This window comes from Temnothorax curvispinosus, unplaced genomic scaffold (assembly GCF_003070985.1).
Source record: "Temnothorax curvispinosus isolate PA1 unplaced genomic scaffold, ASM307098v1 QBEX01004860.1, whole genome shotgun sequence".
Classification (NCBI taxonomy): Eukaryota; Metazoa; Arthropoda; class Insecta; order Hymenoptera; family Formicidae; genus Temnothorax; species Temnothorax curvispinosus.
This window is the reverse complement of record NW_020214640.1, coordinates 700,203-717,590: the sequence shown is the minus strand read 5'-3', so window position 1 is coordinate 717,590 and position 17,388 is coordinate 700,203. Positions and strand designations below refer to the sequence as shown.

The 17,388-nt window shown below is 42.7% G+C and overlaps 3 protein-coding genes across 4 annotated transcripts in view; 2 read left to right on the top strand and 1 right to left on the bottom strand.

Moving 5' to 3' along the window:
• Positions 1–1,886: 1,886 nt before the first annotated feature.
• Positions 1,887–7,032, top strand: LOC112454172 (guanine nucleotide-binding protein G(i) subunit alpha). The gene is made up of 4 exons (XM_025015410.1): positions 1,887–2,007; positions 4,324–4,508; positions 4,837–5,123; positions 5,400–7,032. Exons 1-4 carry the CDS (start codon positions 1,887–1,889, stop codon positions 5,875–5,877), a joined length of 1,071 nt encoding a protein of 356 aa, XP_024871178.1. The 3' UTR covers positions 5,878–7,032.
• Positions 6,975–14,157, bottom strand: LOC112454171 (synaptojanin-1). The gene is made up of 7 exons (XM_025015409.1): positions 13,797–14,157; positions 12,936–13,290; positions 12,616–12,780; positions 11,307–12,361; positions 10,605–11,179; positions 10,286–10,460; positions 6,975–10,193 (listed from the first exon to the last, which is right to left on the bottom strand). Exons 1-7 carry the CDS (start codon positions 13,924–13,926, stop codon positions 9,169–9,171), a joined length of 3,480 nt encoding a protein of 1,159 aa, XP_024871177.1. The 5' UTR covers positions 13,927–14,157; the 3' UTR covers positions 6,975–9,168.
• A 936-nt stretch (positions 14,158–15,093) lies between these two features.
• LOC112454173 overlaps positions 15,094–17,388 on the top strand; it is an 11,036-nt gene continuing 8,741 nt past the window's right edge. For both annotated transcript variants that reach the window (XR_003040700.1, XR_003040699.1), the window contains exon 1: positions 15,094–15,241. The gene's annotated coding sequence lies outside the window, so the exon portion shown is untranslated. The remainder of the gene's footprint in view (positions 15,242–17,388) is intronic.

Here is a 17,388-nt window from a genome sequence, read left to right as displayed (position 1 = left end):
TAAATTTAAACAACGAAAACCTCCTCATCAAATCATTAGATTCGGCATATTCCATTGCTGTTGCAGAATATTATAGCAAAAGTATAGCAAAATTCGTCATCCAGCGCGCGTCTTTAGATATATATATTACATATTGTAAGACATTGCCAGAGGAGAATAAAAAGAATGAGGGATAAGTTTGGCAAATTTCACTTTTATTTAACACTCGCTTTTGCGTTACTCGCGATACGTTTATGATTTTCGTTACGTTAATTCTGCGTTGCATTCGATCGCCTCGAGGGAAATGGACGAAGCGATATTATTTCAGTCGCCACGATTAAACGTCAATAGTATCTCACGGGAGTCGGAAACGTTAGAGCCGAAGTAGATAAAATACAAACTTTGCCACTTTTCATAACTGTAAAACGCAGATGGAAGAGAAAATTTGTATTTGTATTTATTTGCAGTTTATTTAACACGCAAGTAGGACAACCTTTATGGTCCGCTTCTTCCACGTTTCTTTACGCTTCTTGCGCTTAAAGTAAAATAGATACATTTTCATGTTTCCAATTCCAAACTAATAAAAAGAAAGAGACGAATCATAGGGGTGAAAAGTAATCTCTCTCTCCCTCTCTCTAAAAAATAAATAAATAAGACGGAACAACTCCAGCGAGGGTCCCATCGGATTCTTCGCATTTGAATTCGCCTTCGATTGAAACGAAACATTCCAGGTAGCAGGATGGCGTTTTAAATGATGTATCATTAACGTTAGAAACATCATTAAGACGTTATTATTTGACGTCACTCTGCTACCTGAGAATGATCAAGCAAGATGAATGATCCGCTCTCCAGAATTTTCACGCTTTACTTTTAGCCAGCCATTTATAAATCCGAACGTGAAAGGACCTTGCGACGAGTGCCGTAAAAAATGTCATTTTCAAATTTCGAATCATAATTCATAATTTAAAAGCAATTCGAACTTCCGCGCTTGCGCGCGTTAGAGAAAAGATGTCGCGCAGTTCGCAGCCGCGGCGCACTGGCCCAGGCGGCTAGGCGGCATCGCGAGCTGCGATTGGCCGGGCGGTCGGCGCCGGCGTGACGAGGCGACGAACGGCGAATCGCGGGCGCGGTCTCGAACGCATCGGTCGCGACTCGCATCTCTCATTCGCGTCGAACGTCGACTCGGACTACTGTGCCACTGTGTCGCCGTTTGAGGTTCGAGTGCGCGCTACCGTGTTCCGTTATCGAAGCGCAGAACGGAACGTTCCGTCCGGGTTGTTTCTCGAACCTCTTCCACCAGTTCCACCTACCCGTCGTCGTCGAGTCGGCCCGTTTTCGTTCTCGGTCCCGGTCCGTTCGCGACGAGGAAGCGTCGCGAGTCGAGTGCCGGCGCGGCGCGCTGGGAACGCGACGCCGCCGACGCCGCGAGAACGCGGTCGCGCAGCTGCGTGTGCGCGACCGAGAGCACGCGCGCGCGCGCGCGCGCGTGCGTACGTCGTGCGCCTGTGAGAGAGAGAGAGTACTGATACTGATTGTGAGTGAGTAGTGCGCGCGTATGTGTGTGTGCGTCGCGCGCGCGAGTGAGTGATCCGAGATCGCTCGGGCGCTCGCGTCCGTGTATGCGAGCGCGACCGCGTGCGGGCGGTTCCCACACGACGTCGTCCGTGCAACAAGTGTCAGGAGTCGCGACGGCGGTGTGTTGGTAGCGGTCGTTGGAACAGTGCGGTGTGGTACACGGTGTTAACGTGGGGCGCATGGTGTTGCTGGATCGGTGCGCTCGAGACAGGATTAGCTCGGTCAAGCGGGATCGGCATCGTTAATCGTCTGTATCGTCGTCGTCGTCGTCGTCATCGCCGTCACGACGACGCGAGGCTGAGAGGAGACCGTTCACCGGCGAGGGCGCGGGGATGGGCTGCGCCGTGAGCACCACCGGCGAGAAGGAGGCCGCCGAGCGGTCCAAGAAGATCGACAAGGACCTCCGCGCTGATGGCGAGCGCGCCGCCAGCGAGGTCAAGCTCCTGCTGCTCGGTAAATACCCGCCTCGCGTATTACATTAACGATAACCCGGTATCCCTGATATTCCCGAATTTCTCCGTGTAACCAACCATCCCCGGTGCGACTAACGTGCGCGCGGAACACCGAACAATCGGGACGAGGTGCTTCCGGGCGCGCTGCGCTTCCACCGATCGTCGTTCCCCGGTCCCGGTTTCCGGAAGGTTCCGGTTCTCGGGAGACGACTCGGTAGATTTGCATCCCCTGCTCGCGACGGCGCGCCTGTACAGTACATACGCCGATCTCCTTCTCTTTCATTCTCCTTCCCTCCCTCCCTTCCTCTTTCTTTCTCCTCGGTACGTCGTCTTGTCTCGTCTCGTATCGCGTATATCGGACACACCACGCACCCGCCGAACGCTCCCGAAGGCGCCGCGTTATAGCCGACGATCTTGCGGAATCACGCCTGTTTCTGGCTGGCCGTAGTTTCCGCGCGCCTTCCCTTCCTTTCCCCGTGAATCACCAGCGTGAATCTCGCTGTTAGAAACGCTGTTAGGAAGACAATTATTAGATCCTATCTAGCGTTTGATCCCGATTCACCGCCAATATATTCTTTTCCACCTAGCGTTCCCAAGAAAGTAGTCATAACATGAGATATTATATCTCAAAAGATATATATGACATCAGACGTATCCCCATATCAATCCATTATCAGCCGGTCGCAATCAAGAGGAGTATCCGCGTGAGATTACATTTCGATGCCGCGTAGTTCCGCTCGCCTTCAGTTCCTTTCATGCCTCGTGAGACTTTCCTCTTTTCTCCTTCCAGAGTATGCTTCCACGGAGTATGCTTCACCTCGCCCAAGGGTCAACGCGCGAATCCTGCTTGGAGATGGGAAGCCGAGCTCCGAACTTCCTCAGCGAATTTCCTTCCCCGTCTCCCTGTGAAGTCCTACGCGGTCCTAGGTCCTACGAATCGAGCGAGGCAACGCAGCTTTTGGGGCCAGGGGCAAAGAGAAAGAGCTGAAGCGCGACGGTTGACGTTGCCGTCTAATCCCAGGCGCCTCTCCTGCCGTTCTCGCGCGACACGGCGCGGGCGCCTCTCGGTTAAAGCGCTCTCGATCGCGCGAACCTCGCGCAAGGCGTCCCTCTTTCTCGCGAAACGCTTCCCGCGACGTGTGCGTGTCACGTTTCACGTTCCTTCTACGGTAGAGGCGTAGGACACGAAATTGCGATACGCCTGTACTTACGTTTTAATCCTGCTGCTCGCTCGCTCGTCCCATCCGCGCCGAAAAACCTAAAATAAGAAATTACACGTGTTTCCCGCGGGATGGGAACGTCCTTTTGACAATAGAATTCGCGGTCGATTGTACGCACTTGCATATCCTGCTTTAAGACACATTGAAGGATTAGAAATCAAGCAATCGTGTCATATATTGAAAGATTAGAAATCGAGCACGTATACCTGATTGAATGGATCTAAAGAAATTCGACTTATTCGGGTTAAAATTAGAATTCGAAAATGCACGCTAAAAGAGTGAATCAGCCGTGACTCATTTCTGCAAACTCGTTTCTTTGAATTTAAATTTTAGTAAATGTTTCCCTCTACATATTTAATATGTTACAGATAAGATGTATGTAATTATTGAACTTATTGTTTGGATTCGCCAAATGTTAGTATAATATTAATACAATACTAATATTAAAGACCTGGTATTGTTCCGAATTAGACGCGTGTGAAAAATTTCAAAATTTATGACCGAAATCGCGCAAACACGGACGTAGTAACGCGTGCGGCGTTACGGGAAACTTGAATCATCGGCCGTGTGAATCACGAGATTACGTCTCTCCTAGATCGCGCGGAATTATCTTCGTCTCGCTTGAGGCAATAAAAAATATTTGTTCTTCCTGGGAGGGGGGAAAACGGTCTCCGCGACGATTGGCGGGACCGATCGTCAATCAGACGAAACTCATCGGCGAAAGCGCCGATGATTAATCAGTTAATTGGATTCGTTTGTTGCGTATATCTGGCGAAGTTTCAAGTGCGAGCGTATTTTGCATAGAGTCGCATTGATTCGAAAATAGCCTGCGAGCCGTTCGTTAAATGAATTGTGGCGGCACAATGCACGGCATGTCGGCGATTTTAATTATTGTGTCAAGGAAGACTCGCAAATTTTTCCATCGAATGACTGAATGACGCTCACGATACTGCACTTATATTTAATATTATTCGATATAATAATTTAATATAACGTATTCAGCATAATTATACATATGATTATCATTTAATGTATTTATTAAGTTCTCATTATTATATATATACGTATTACATATACATGCGTGACTAAAATTCAAGGTGCTGGGGAATCCGGCAAGTCCACGATAGTGAAGCAAATGAAAATTATTCACGAGACCGGCTACAGTAAAGAGGAATGCGAGCAATACACCCCAGTGGTATACAGCAATACGATACAAAGTCTAATGACGATAATCAGAGCCATGGGAGACCTTAGAATCGATTTTGCCGAACCTAGTAAAGCGGTAAGTCCTTTGCATCTTTCTGCTGGCTCGAAAATTTCGTCGTCCTCAAGAAAAATTGAAAAAATGCGACAGTTCGAGTTATTGTTTTTTCTTCTTTTTATTAAAGTATAGTCGTCGTTATCTTCAACACTTTTCTCGTCTAGAAAATAGCTTTCTAATTTTATTTAAAAAAAAGTAACTTATCAGAAAGAGTAGCTTTATTATACCAAGTTTGAGATAAACGACAAATCTCTTGCGTCAATCTAATATATGTATTATTAACTGCACTTCGCTAACTTTCTCGTGCTCCACTGGCATGTTGATTAATCGGCCTTGTTTTGCGTTGTAGGATATGGCACGACAATTTTTCACCCTAGCATCGGCGGCGGAGGAGGGCGAGCTGACCGGGGAACTAGTGCTATTAATGAAGCGATTATGGCAGGACCCGGGACTGCAGCTCTGTTTCGCGCGTAGTAGGGAATACCAGCTCAACGACTCGGCAGCATACTACCTTAACGCACTTGACCGCATAACGCAACACAATTACATCCCGACGCAGCAGGATGTTCTGCGAACGCGCGTCAAAACCACCGGAATCGTGGAGACTCATTTTTCTTTCAAGGGCCTGCACTTCAAGTACGCTACGTATCTTACATACATACCATTGGTGAAAGATATTTAATTCATTTTGATCAAATTGATATTGAACAAATTATTCCTAAATATGCTAAAATATGCTAAATATATAAAAAAATTTTTACAAAAGATTTATTTTAATATATACACGTAAGATTATTGTCTATTTAAATCAAGCACATGTCGTTAGGATGCAATGGTTTTATATACAAAAATATTTTATTATATAACTAAAAAGTTCAAGATAAAGTATATTATATTATTTCTTGTGTGCAGAATGTTCGATGTTGGAGGCCAACGGTCTGAGAGAAAGAAGTGGATACACTGTTTCGAGGGCGTCACCGCGATCATCTTCTGCGTCGCTCTGAGTGGCTACGACCTGGTATTGGCGGAGGACGAGGAGATGAATCGGATGATAGAGTCAATGAAGCTGTTCGACTCGATTTGCAACAGCAAGTGGTTCGTCGAAACGTCGATCATACTGTTCCTGAATAAAAAAGACCTGTTCGAGGAGAAGATCACCAGGAGCCCGCTCACCATCTGCTTCCCGGAGTACAAGGGTGCCAACACTTATGAGGAGTGCGCCTCTTACATCCAGATGAAATTCGAGAATCTGAACAAGAGGAAGGATCAGAAGCAGATTTACACGCACTTCACGTGCGCCACAGACACGTCCAATATACAGTTTGTGTTCGACGCCGTGACTGACGTAATAATTAAGAACAACTTGAGTAATTGCGGATTACTGAGTTAAACATTCCAATACTCGATCAGCAAATTATCGAACAAGAAAGGATATATCTTAACACGTTGACGACTCGTTGATCTTTATGAATTCGGGAGAATGACGAAGAGACTGATCGAAAGTTGTAAGAAAGACGTATCCGTAAACACGAATACATATTAATTATGCGAGGATTTTATTCACATACACACACACACACACACAAACACATGCACACACATTAGGCTCTTGGAATATTTTATCACGATATATTGTAACTCTTTACTCGATTCTATAATCTTTAATCAAATGTCCTTTGTAAAAAAAATTCTGCGTAAATTTTTCTGGATTTCTAGCACGAATGTTATTCCTTAACTTATTGATTTTACGTTCGGCGATTAGACAACGAAGTATTCTCAAATTACGAACAAAGTATTCAAAATATTCGGGAGTCATATATCAAGCCGAGGCATTTTGCGTTGTCGTCAAGAATACTTTTTTTGTGCACTGTTTATGAATGTGTAGTAATTACTTTTGGAAATCAATTAACATATTGATTTAAGTAATCACTTCTAAAGAGATTTCAATTCCTTGTTTATCTTTCTTTAGGTTAATAAATTTTTTACTATTTTTTTTTTCTATGAGATGAAAGCAATATTTCCGGATAGTGCGTAAAGAAAAAAGGAAAAAGAATTCGAGGCGATAATGTTAAATATATAAAACATATTGTTCACTTACTCCCGATTAAGATCAGAAATGTTGCTTTGTTTTTGCTAAATGTATTTAACTATACTAACCAAGAACTAGATAGCTATTAATTTAGTGATATCCTTGTATATAATTTATTACGCTAAAAGTGATTACGTATTAAGTGAAGAACACGTCTCTGCTCATATCTTGCATTATAACGACAAATAGAAATTCAACATCTTGACGGACATTAGACATAGCTCTCTGTGCTTCTTTTTTTTTACAATATATATTGAGCAATTCGAAAGAAAATTTTTTGTACAAGCTTCTCTTTTTTTATATATACGTATTAATAAGTGATGAAACCGAGGGGTGTCGTTTTCAATCTTCGATTCACCAAACGGACGTAATGACGTTAGTATTAGTAAACAAGCAAGTCGAAATCAAATCTCTTTATACAGTTTAGATCAATAAATGAAATCTCTTCTTTTTTAAGAGCCGTCGCTTTCTCCGTTCCCCGACTGATCTCTTTATTAGACCACTCAATACATAATATATATATACATGTCCAATGTTTTACATCTTGTACAGGTAAGGATCGATCTAATTGATCAAACGCATAAACTACGCACTCAAGCGTGAAAAAGTACGCGTTACCGAGGTGCAGGAGACAAAACCCGTACTGTATATGTAATATAAGCGTCGGAAACAATTTCTTCTTACACTTACTACACCATCTTTATATTAATTTACACGTATGTATACGTCCACTTCCCCGCGATTAGAGCCACCTTTACATAAGTAGTGAGCTGGAAGTGATGAAAATTAAACAGGAATATGTACAATTTATAATGGGTATTTCCCAGCAAGGGCAGCACATCGCATTGCGTCATGTGCGGTATTTGTTGAAAGTTGGCAGTTGGCTTAGTTTCTGAAAATATCGCCACAGCTTACAGATCTTTACTCTTATTGGTCATTTATGTGTTAATAAAAACCGCAGTATAATAAAACACTTGTTAGTACAAACATTATTTTATCTTGAGTATTTTTATTTTTTAGTAAGAAACGAAAAAGAAAATTTGAGGAAATTTAAAGAAAAATTTCAAATTGTAGATTTATATTGAAACCGAGCACAGTTATCGCATGTTAAGTCATAAACGTATATAAATGCTCAGTCTATTATATACGTCTATGATGTTAAACATAAAATTTCTTGAAATGTTCGTAACATTGAGATCATTCTATATGCTTGTATTTAGATTTTTACAATGTAACGAGCAATCTGATATCTTGCTGGAAAACACCTATAAATTAACATTTTGACTCTGCCATATCATACATATTTTCTTGTGAATTATGACGCTTGTGTGCCAATGACAACTTTATTTTCCATTCACATTCGTTGTTCATTCCGTAAATAACGTGACGGTCGAAATCACAGACCATCCGTATCACGCACAATAGGAAACGTGGTACTGTGACCCCGGGAGAATAAAAATAAAGAAGACTTAGGAAATAAATACAGGTGGGCGTTGGACCCATTGGGACGGACGTTCTAGAAATTTTGATGGAATGTAAAATATAGGAACTTTTAAAATAAGAGAGAGAGAGAGAGAGAGAGAGAGAGAGAGAGAGGGGGAGGGAGGGAGGGAGAGGGGGAGAGAGAGGGAGAGAGAGAGTAAAACGTAACATAATTATAGGATGACCTTAAATTAACTGAATTAGCCGCCTTCGGCACCGCGTGCAAGGGGGAAATTCAGGGCAATTATAAGAAATATCTTATTTTGCATCCGTGAGAATACTGTTGTGTTTGAGTCTACCCTTTTCCTTCCGCCGCGTCATGCTATACACACGATTGGTTGTAAAATTAAGTTCGCTTCTCGGAGTCTTATCGTATTTGTATTTTTGGTAGTTTTACGCTCTACGAAGATACCGTGAAGATTCCTAAACCTCAAGAAGTGATTCTAACATTGAGAGTTACATCTTAAGTTATTAATATACAATATATAAGCAGTGACAACTATAACATTATTACCGCAAGTATTTCGCCGTTTAAACTCTGATGATTACATTAACACGTGTCCATGATATATCCAATTTTACAACGATTTCAACGGGTTCTGAATATACATTTTAAATCTGTGTCACACACCAACAATTTATAAATTGGATTTTCGAAACAATATAGCCATTTGCGCCATTTTAAACATTCGGAGCGAAAACAATTTCCCGCGCGACATCGCAAGAACAGATATCAACATGATTATATCATCACCAACATGGAAACACAAAATATGGTGTCCGATAAGCTCAAGAACTATCTACGAGTATAAATCTACAATTAATTACGCTCGCGCGATCGGAGATCGAAAATAATTTGCGATTATCTCCGACTCGTGATGACTACCGATCACTCTCAGAGTAATCACAGATCGGGAAATCGAGAATCCTAACTATTCTACGCAGACCTGGAACTCAGTTTGGAAGTGAAGACTCGTCGACTACTGTCGCTTCGTCCGTTTAATCTCATAAATAATTACACGTACTAAGATTAATGCTAAACGTACCGGAAGTCTGGCCTAACAGGATATACGTCCCATTTATGCGTCCTATCTATTTTGCGTCCCTTTCTTAGTGAGGATTCCTGGCCGGAATGGGCGGCCCGCCGGTGGTTCTCGCCGGAACGGGTGGTGGAACGTTTGTCGGGGGTAGGCTCGGCGGTGGGTGCTGCGGAGGCGGCGGGGCTTGTCTATGCGGCAACGGAGGAGGTACCGAGTTGGGCGGTGGTCTGCTCGATGGTTCCTGAGCACCGTCCATACGCGGTAACGGCGGCGGCGGTCGATTTGGTACAGGATAGCTGGGCGATCCGTCAGGTATCTCCTCGTAGATGGCCGAGTCCGGCGACAGTCTCTCGTCTTGCCGATCATCCTCTTCTACTGCATCCGCAACCGGGGGCGTCTCCGGACGCGAAAACTGGTTGGGGATCACGCTGAAGACACCAGCTCGCGGTACCTGCTTTCGCTCGTGAGCGGGACTCTTTGGTGGCTGAGAAGGTCGGCCTGGTGGGGCCGGTCTCGGGGGTGGAATCACGCCGTTCGGGCTGCCTCTGCTGGGCGACGGCCGCTCGGCGATCTCCAACTGTTCCAATCGTTGCATGGGACTTCGCAATGGCGAATCCGCCGTGAACTGAGCCACCGTGGTGTTGCTGCAGATCTCGATCTCCTTCTCGATCAACTCTACCCAGTCAGGCGATTTCAGCGACAGTTTCAACGTCTGGCCGCACACCTGCGTCATGCCCTTCTTCGCCGCGGCCAGGGCGCACTGCCCATCCCTGAATGTCACCCAGATAGTCTCGCCGACGTAACGTACCAAAATCGCTTCGCCGATGTGGGATAGATCCTGTATCAGCGCGAACATGAGATTATTATCGAATACGCTGTCCATATCTTCGACGTCCTCCACCGCCTTGACTATTATCGTGCCGTCAGGTGGACCCAGATCCTGTATCACTTCCTTGAACACGCGCTCGCGCTTCTCGGGATCGACACAGTGTACGTCTATGTCAATCGTCGCGAGTACCGGTCGATGATCGCTCTGCTTCAATTCCGCCCGGCCGTAATAAACGAGCTTTCCTGGATTCCAATCTGTGGGTGAGTCTAAAATATACATTTTAAATTGATACAGAAATACAATTTATATTTATACATATACTCCATATAAATATCCATGTAATAGAAAAAAAACCAACCAATATCAGGTATTTGCTTTCTGCGCTTCCACAGAACTCTGTCCGTCCATGCGGGCGCACGACACTTTTCGCTGGTGTCGTAATCTTCCGAGAACAGATCATATTTATATGTAGGAGCGAAAGTAATGGGTCCTTCCTGGAAGTTCTTAAAGACGTTGCCCTGTTCTTGTTGAACCTTAAAATTAAAAGACGCATGAAGTATTGTTAGCAACTAAACCTTTCAATATTACGATAAAAAAATTTGTTCATTTTTCCTCTATATGATTCTTTAGTAAACATAGGAAATATAGAATTTCTAATCAATAATATGACACAGTACCCTCAATTGATCGTATTGCAGTATCTGGTCAAATTCGTTTTGCTTGATCAATTCCTTCATGTCATCCTTATCCATATCGACTCTGTAGTTGAAGTCACCGCACCAAAACACGTAATCATGAGTGTTCAGGGTTCTACCCATAGGAAACGTTATCTTCCTCGTGATCTCGGCATAGTCGGCGTTACGTTCGTTCACCTGGGACTGACCGGCGGCGAAGTGCGCGCACACGAAGCAGAAGGACGTGGAGTACAATACGCATCTGATCGCCGCGGCGCCTTTGTTCCCGGTGGCGCCTCCCAATCCCGTTTTCACGCAGTCCACCGCCACGTCTCGCAGATACGGCGCGTGCACGGGTCGTATAAACAGATATAGACAGACACCGACCAGCTGCTGATATGTCACGAGGACGTATTCCGTATCCTTGCACAACACCTTCTGCAGCTCTTCGGCCCAAGCCTTGGCGTTGTCCGAGCTGGCGGCCATGATATTACTGGCGTTTAAGTCGACGATCTCCTCGAATCCTATCGCGAATATATCTACAGGAACATTGTCATGCTGCTGTAGGGATACCAAGGCTGAAAAGAGATATTACAAAGATTGTATTATAAAAATAAATATCTGTCACGATATGTATATAAAATTATTATAAAATTTTCTTTTCTTTTGTACGCTATATAATGACCTAATCAGGAGGATACTTACACGAAGATTTGTTTGGTCCATCAAACAACCAGTCTGATAGGGATACATCCTTATAAACTACGCTTCTAAAATGCTTGCCTCCATTAACGTTGTAAGTACCGATGCTCACCCTGAGATTCATCGTATCCACGTATTCGTTATAACGCTTGCACATCTCCCGCAAGAGATTCGGAGCAGCGTGTAACATGTTGGTTGGCAACAATAAACGTGCTCTGTCAGCTAATTCTGTATTTAATGTTGAGCCCAACAATAGGATATCGATCGCCTCCTGCTTGTTGGAGTCCAGTAAATTATTCTGTATCGTTCTAGCTGCCGATCTCGCGCCGTCCATCAGCTTAGAACTGCCCTGGATGGCGCCAGTCCCCGCGTATATCTTGCTGACCTCGTTGCCGTTGTTGATCCACATCTGACGAAACACTTCCTCAAATCTCGAGACCATTTGCTGCTTCTCCATCAGCTTTAACAGACCCATTTGTTTGCCCAGCATCTCGAGCGCGAAGAACGTTTGTACGCAGTTGGTTCGGTCCAAACAATCCAAACAGTTTGTCCTGATGGTGCCGTTCTGCTCAAGAATCACGGTATTGCCGGCCGCGTAGAATAGCGAGAACGACTCCAGGTACTTTTCGACCTTTGCTTTCAGCTTCGACAGATTTTTCATGTTTCCACCGCGACACTCTTGATGATAATCGAACAGGATGTGCGGCACATCCTTGTGTTCCGACATATTATGATGAGTTTGAAACAGTTGACTCAACATCGCTTCCCCTTCTTTGCTGCCGATCAGACTAGAGCCAAGAAGGTTGACGATGATTTGTTGGCCGTATCGCTTCTTGATCATATCCAAATGCCTGTTAAAGGCGGGCGCAGACGTCTCGAAGCCGCGTGAAATCTTCACTTTGTGGGAACCAACTTGTATACCGGGTTGCTCCCAAAACAGCGGTACCGAACCCCTCGTCTGAACGTAGGACGTCACTTCGTTGTCTATGTAGATCACCTGTTCTGTTTCCACGAAATTCGCCACGTGTCCGTCATCATTGGTTCCTCTAACATTGAATCTAGACAAAAGGTCATTTTAATACGTTTATAACAGAAGTCCAATGATATACTGTATTTTAATCAGGCCATATGTTCCGACAGATTTGTTTTATATCACAACGCAATATGGATTAGTCATACGTTTATTGCACGAGTTGTACTTTTTATCAAGTACTGATAATTTCTGATATCATGAACGAGGAAACATGTCTATGAATATGTATCAGATGTATCATTGTGTATTTTTCCATGAAATAGAGAAAAATGATCTTACCTAGTGCCAGCACGTTCGCAACTTAATCTCGACATAAGCACTGCTCGAGCTTGTCTGTGTCCAACATAGACAGTTCTAATCTCTACGCTGCCGCACATTGCTTTTAATAACCATTGACTCGTGTCCACTCCATATCTTAATAGATGAATGTGTAACATCCGATTCCTAATCGCAATAAATCACGAGATTAGATATCATTTTTGTCTGTATCACACAAACAGTGATACATAATTTGCATTTAAATCTTGAAAACTTTCCATTATAAAAACCCGATGTAAAAGAGCACCTTGTAACTCTTGTTAAGACCATATTGTACTGACCAGAAGAACCTATTATCCGTAGTCGTCGATTTGCATCTTCTCTGAGCGCTTAGGGTGATATCGAGCGACTCCTGTCCGGCAGACCAAGAGAAATAAAACGTTCCGGAGTTCAGGACCTTCCTGACCTCGGACACCCGATCTTCCGTCCCTTGGCTGTAGAACAGAGGCAAGAAACTCGACTGTGTTATTCGGAAGACCTCAGCGTCGCCGATCTTTCCAACAGAAAAGCATCCGGTAACCAGAACAAGGTACAGCAGAGTGTTCTCGCCTGCATTCAGCTGCAGAACACCTAGGCATCCGTACGCATCCAGCAGTTTGGTATACTTCGGCTTTAGGAATTCGTATTCCTCAGCGGCTGCAAGTCGACACACATCCATGAGAGTCCTCGGTTGTCAAGTGGACAATACTTTTATTAAATACTGTTGTTGCATGCGACTGTTATCGCGCTTTGTAAAAGGCGGTTGAAAATAAAAACGTGGAACAGGCTCTTCAACAAATTATACAAATATATAAAAAAAAAGTCTTTGAAATGTAAAGTAATGACGCTAGCGCACAATTCAAAATCCACAATCGTGATGCGGGATCAAAATATTATGGAGTGGAACGGCGGAGCTCCCCGAGCTCCGGTTCGCATCACCGTGACAGCGCGCGGCTGTCACAACGTTAGCTCGATTGCCCTTGCGACGTCTTACTTACGATTCTCTCTTCGCGAGCGAAACGCTACCGAATCTACCCGATTTCAAATGTGGGACTGCCACAGTGGGAGGCGTAGGAAGATGCAGGCAGGTGGAGCGAACACAGGGTCGGCGCCTCGCCGACGTCGTTTCCGCTAATAGTGGCTAATAGCAGCTTGTTACTTACAAAGGACCGCGATTGCTTGAGATTCGAAGAGCAGCGTCTCCTTGCGACCCCGCTGCTCGAGGATGACCGAGTGCGGCTTGGGTGAGTCTAGCTTCTCGTAGACGCGAAATCCCTTGCCCATTGTCGCCATTGTTGCACGCCCGTGTATCTCTGTTGCGGCGACGATAACGACGACGACGACGATGCTCTACGGAGCCGCGACGATCACGTCTGTCACAACACGTCGCACCTCGCACCGCGACAACCAGACACGGCAGACACCAAAACAATGTCCTCAGTGTCCTCACCGTGATTGGCGCGACGATGGCGGCGACTGAACCTGAAAACTGAAAACCACCGCTGGCACCGCTGTCAATCGTCGCCGTCATCGTCCATCGATAATACACCAACGAAGACTCGCCAGCTCTCTGCGGAACACTGCGGAAGATAATAAGGCCTATACCATCGTTCACCCGTTCCGCAAGAGATGCGCTATCGGCTATCCTATGAGCGCGTCACGCGTCGCGTCATCCGAGTTAACCAATCAAAACATCCCATTTTGATCCTGTCACAAGTAATGTAATAAAATGGGATGTGTTGATTGGTTAACTTGTGATGACGCGCGCGTGACGCGCTCAGTGGAAACTCGGCCTTAAGCTGGCCACACACACTTTTTCGTAACAGTAACAGTAGGATTTCGACCAATCGCGTTGCTCGATTCGAAAACGTACGGCCGTACGTTCCCGAATCGAGTAACACGATTGGTCGAAATCCTACTGTTACTGTTACAAAAAAGTGTGTGTCCGGGCCGTTATAGTCAGACTTTAATTCGAGGTTCGAGGTCTGTATCCACAACCATGCTGGAATAAAGTGTTTACGTCAATTCTCAATTCTCAATTCTCAATTCAAAATTCAAAATTCTCAATTCTTAATTCTCAATTCTCAATTCTCAATTCTCAATTCTCAATTCCCAATTCCCAATTCCCAATTCTCAATTCTCAATTCTCAATTCGCAATTCGCAATTCCCAATTCCCAATTCCCAATTCCCAATTCCCAATTCCCAATTCCCAATTCTCAATTCCCAATTCCCAATTCCCAATTCCCAATTCCCAATTCTCAATTCTCAATTCTCAATTCTCAATTCCCATGTGTGTCCACGATTGCCTTTGCTCATTGGCAAAAAAGAAAGATAAAACGACGTTTTGCGTCGACTTGTCTCTTGCTGGAAAGCTCTCTGATTGGCTAACTTTCACCGTATCTCTTTTCTGTTAGTGCTCTGTTCTGCTATAAGTCCGTGGCTGCTGATGGTTGCGACTACGAACAGGCCTACTATTTTAAACGTATTAACCTCTAACCGATACGACAAGATCTTGAACATGCTTTTCGATTGAAGAATTTTGTGAAGATCAATTGATGGAAGACCAGAATATTATATTCAGGTTATGTAACTACATTATATATTCAGGTATTTGTTTTCAATCTATTTATGCCTGTTTCCTCCAGCGTGGTTAAAAGTTTAAAGTTCGATTAATGACTTCGATTTTGTATTCCACTAATTTTTTAATGAAAGTTTAAATTAATTGAACTTTATCGGCGTTCATCGGAAATGCCAATTTTTGGTAGGGTAGGGTGGGTTAATGAGTTTGAACGGCGTTTAAAGAGACGACAATGCGAAATGATAGTATCTGAGGTTATGCTAATAATGAAATTAAATATATAATTGTTAATATAAAATTAAATTTATAATTGTTAATATAAGAGAAATTGCTGCATTGTCAGGTCCGTATTCTAAATAAATACCCAGCATTATTTTTATAAAAATAAATATATTAATCAGTTTCTAAGTATATGGCATGACGATAATTATAATAAAAAGATATATATATATACACACACATACCTGTTGGACCAAAATGTCGACTCTTCTTTCATGTTGTTTAATAAGATTATTTTTGTTTAGGCGAAATCTGTATGCAAGTAGCTCGGACAGCGCAATGGTCACTTTGAAACTCTGGGAGTATCTACAACATTAAAAATAAATAGTGTTCGAAGTGTTTCTTATAAGGGCCAGAATACAAAGGTACAGGTAATTGGAACAAGGAATAATAAAAAATTTATTAATTACAACCTAAACAATTTAAATGCTATGATTGGTTGGCAACATGCAATAGGCACAGAATTTCAAACGTGACGGAAACTGTGTCTATTGCCTGTGCCACTATTTATTCTGCATTTATACATGATTTCTGATTTCTATACCCTGTTCCTATTGCCTTTGTATTGCGTTCCAGTCTTAAGCGTCCACGATACTAGAAATTTCTCAGAGTTCTCGGACGGAGAAAAAATTGACCAATTATATTTAAACAATTCGACAATTGACCAATGCGATTGATTAATTCTTTCTCTATCCAAGATCTCGGAGTAATTTTTAGCATCGGGGACAAGGCTTTACAATTTACTAAAGAAAAATCGAGCAAATCAGATGTGTTATGTAGTCCAATGTTATCGATTTTCTAGACGCGTATGGGGAAAAAAGAGAAGAAGAAAATATGGATTGTGGCAGTACATCGTCAAATGTAAGAATAGCTTGTATAAATATTGAAAGAAAATTAACTAAAAATTAATCTATTTTAAGGATTTTATTAATACTCCCAGAGTTTCGGAAAGTGACCGTGAAGCGACGTTGAGCACCGCTGTCAAAGTTATTTGTATAGCGTATTAACGTGTGGATTATTACGACCTATTATAATATTTTATGCAACGATGAAGGAATTGAGTAGAGACTTGAGTAGAGATTATTGATTATTTTATATATTAATCCTCGAAAGACATTGGGGTCTCTTTGGGACTACGTTTGGCACTATCATTTATATGAATATCAGCCTTAGACATTGCAGAAAAAAGACGGATTAGAATTAGCGCAAAGAGTTCAGCTGAAAAGTTATATCAGATGTTATATCAGCAGACTTGTGCTTGCAAATGCATGCTTAATGAGGACACAAATAATATCGGTTTTGCAGCCAGACTATGTGATCAATTTTGCTACTAATTTGCCGCCATTTGCTGACATTTTGCTTGTAGAGTATAAATTAATTACTAAAAATGCATTTGTTTTTATTCATGGACCATAAATATTAAAAAATTTTAAATCAAAGAGGTTTATACGTGATTTTATAAATAGATTATTTAAAGACTGGAAAGTACATACGTAGAGTTAATATGATCAAAGGCGACTGATTAGATCAGAATGTGAAGTAATATAAAAATGTCTCAAATATTTAAAAATTAATAAACACTATGTATGACTTGACCGAATTATGTTCAAGTTTTGATTGATTACAGTAAAATAACTTGGCGACAGATGAATTGTTATTAACTTCTTATCATCTTATAATTATCACGCTTGAAATAAAATTTGTAAATTACTTATAAATGTTTTACAAACTATGTGTAGAAAAATAGGAAAAGAGTACATTTATACATTTTTCAGTTATTAGAAATCTCCATATATGCACACCTACAAGAGAGAAAGAGCATAAAGTGTTCAAAAGTAAAAAAATAATTTGCACAATTTGGTTAATTTATCTCTTAATAATTACTATTACTTTTTTA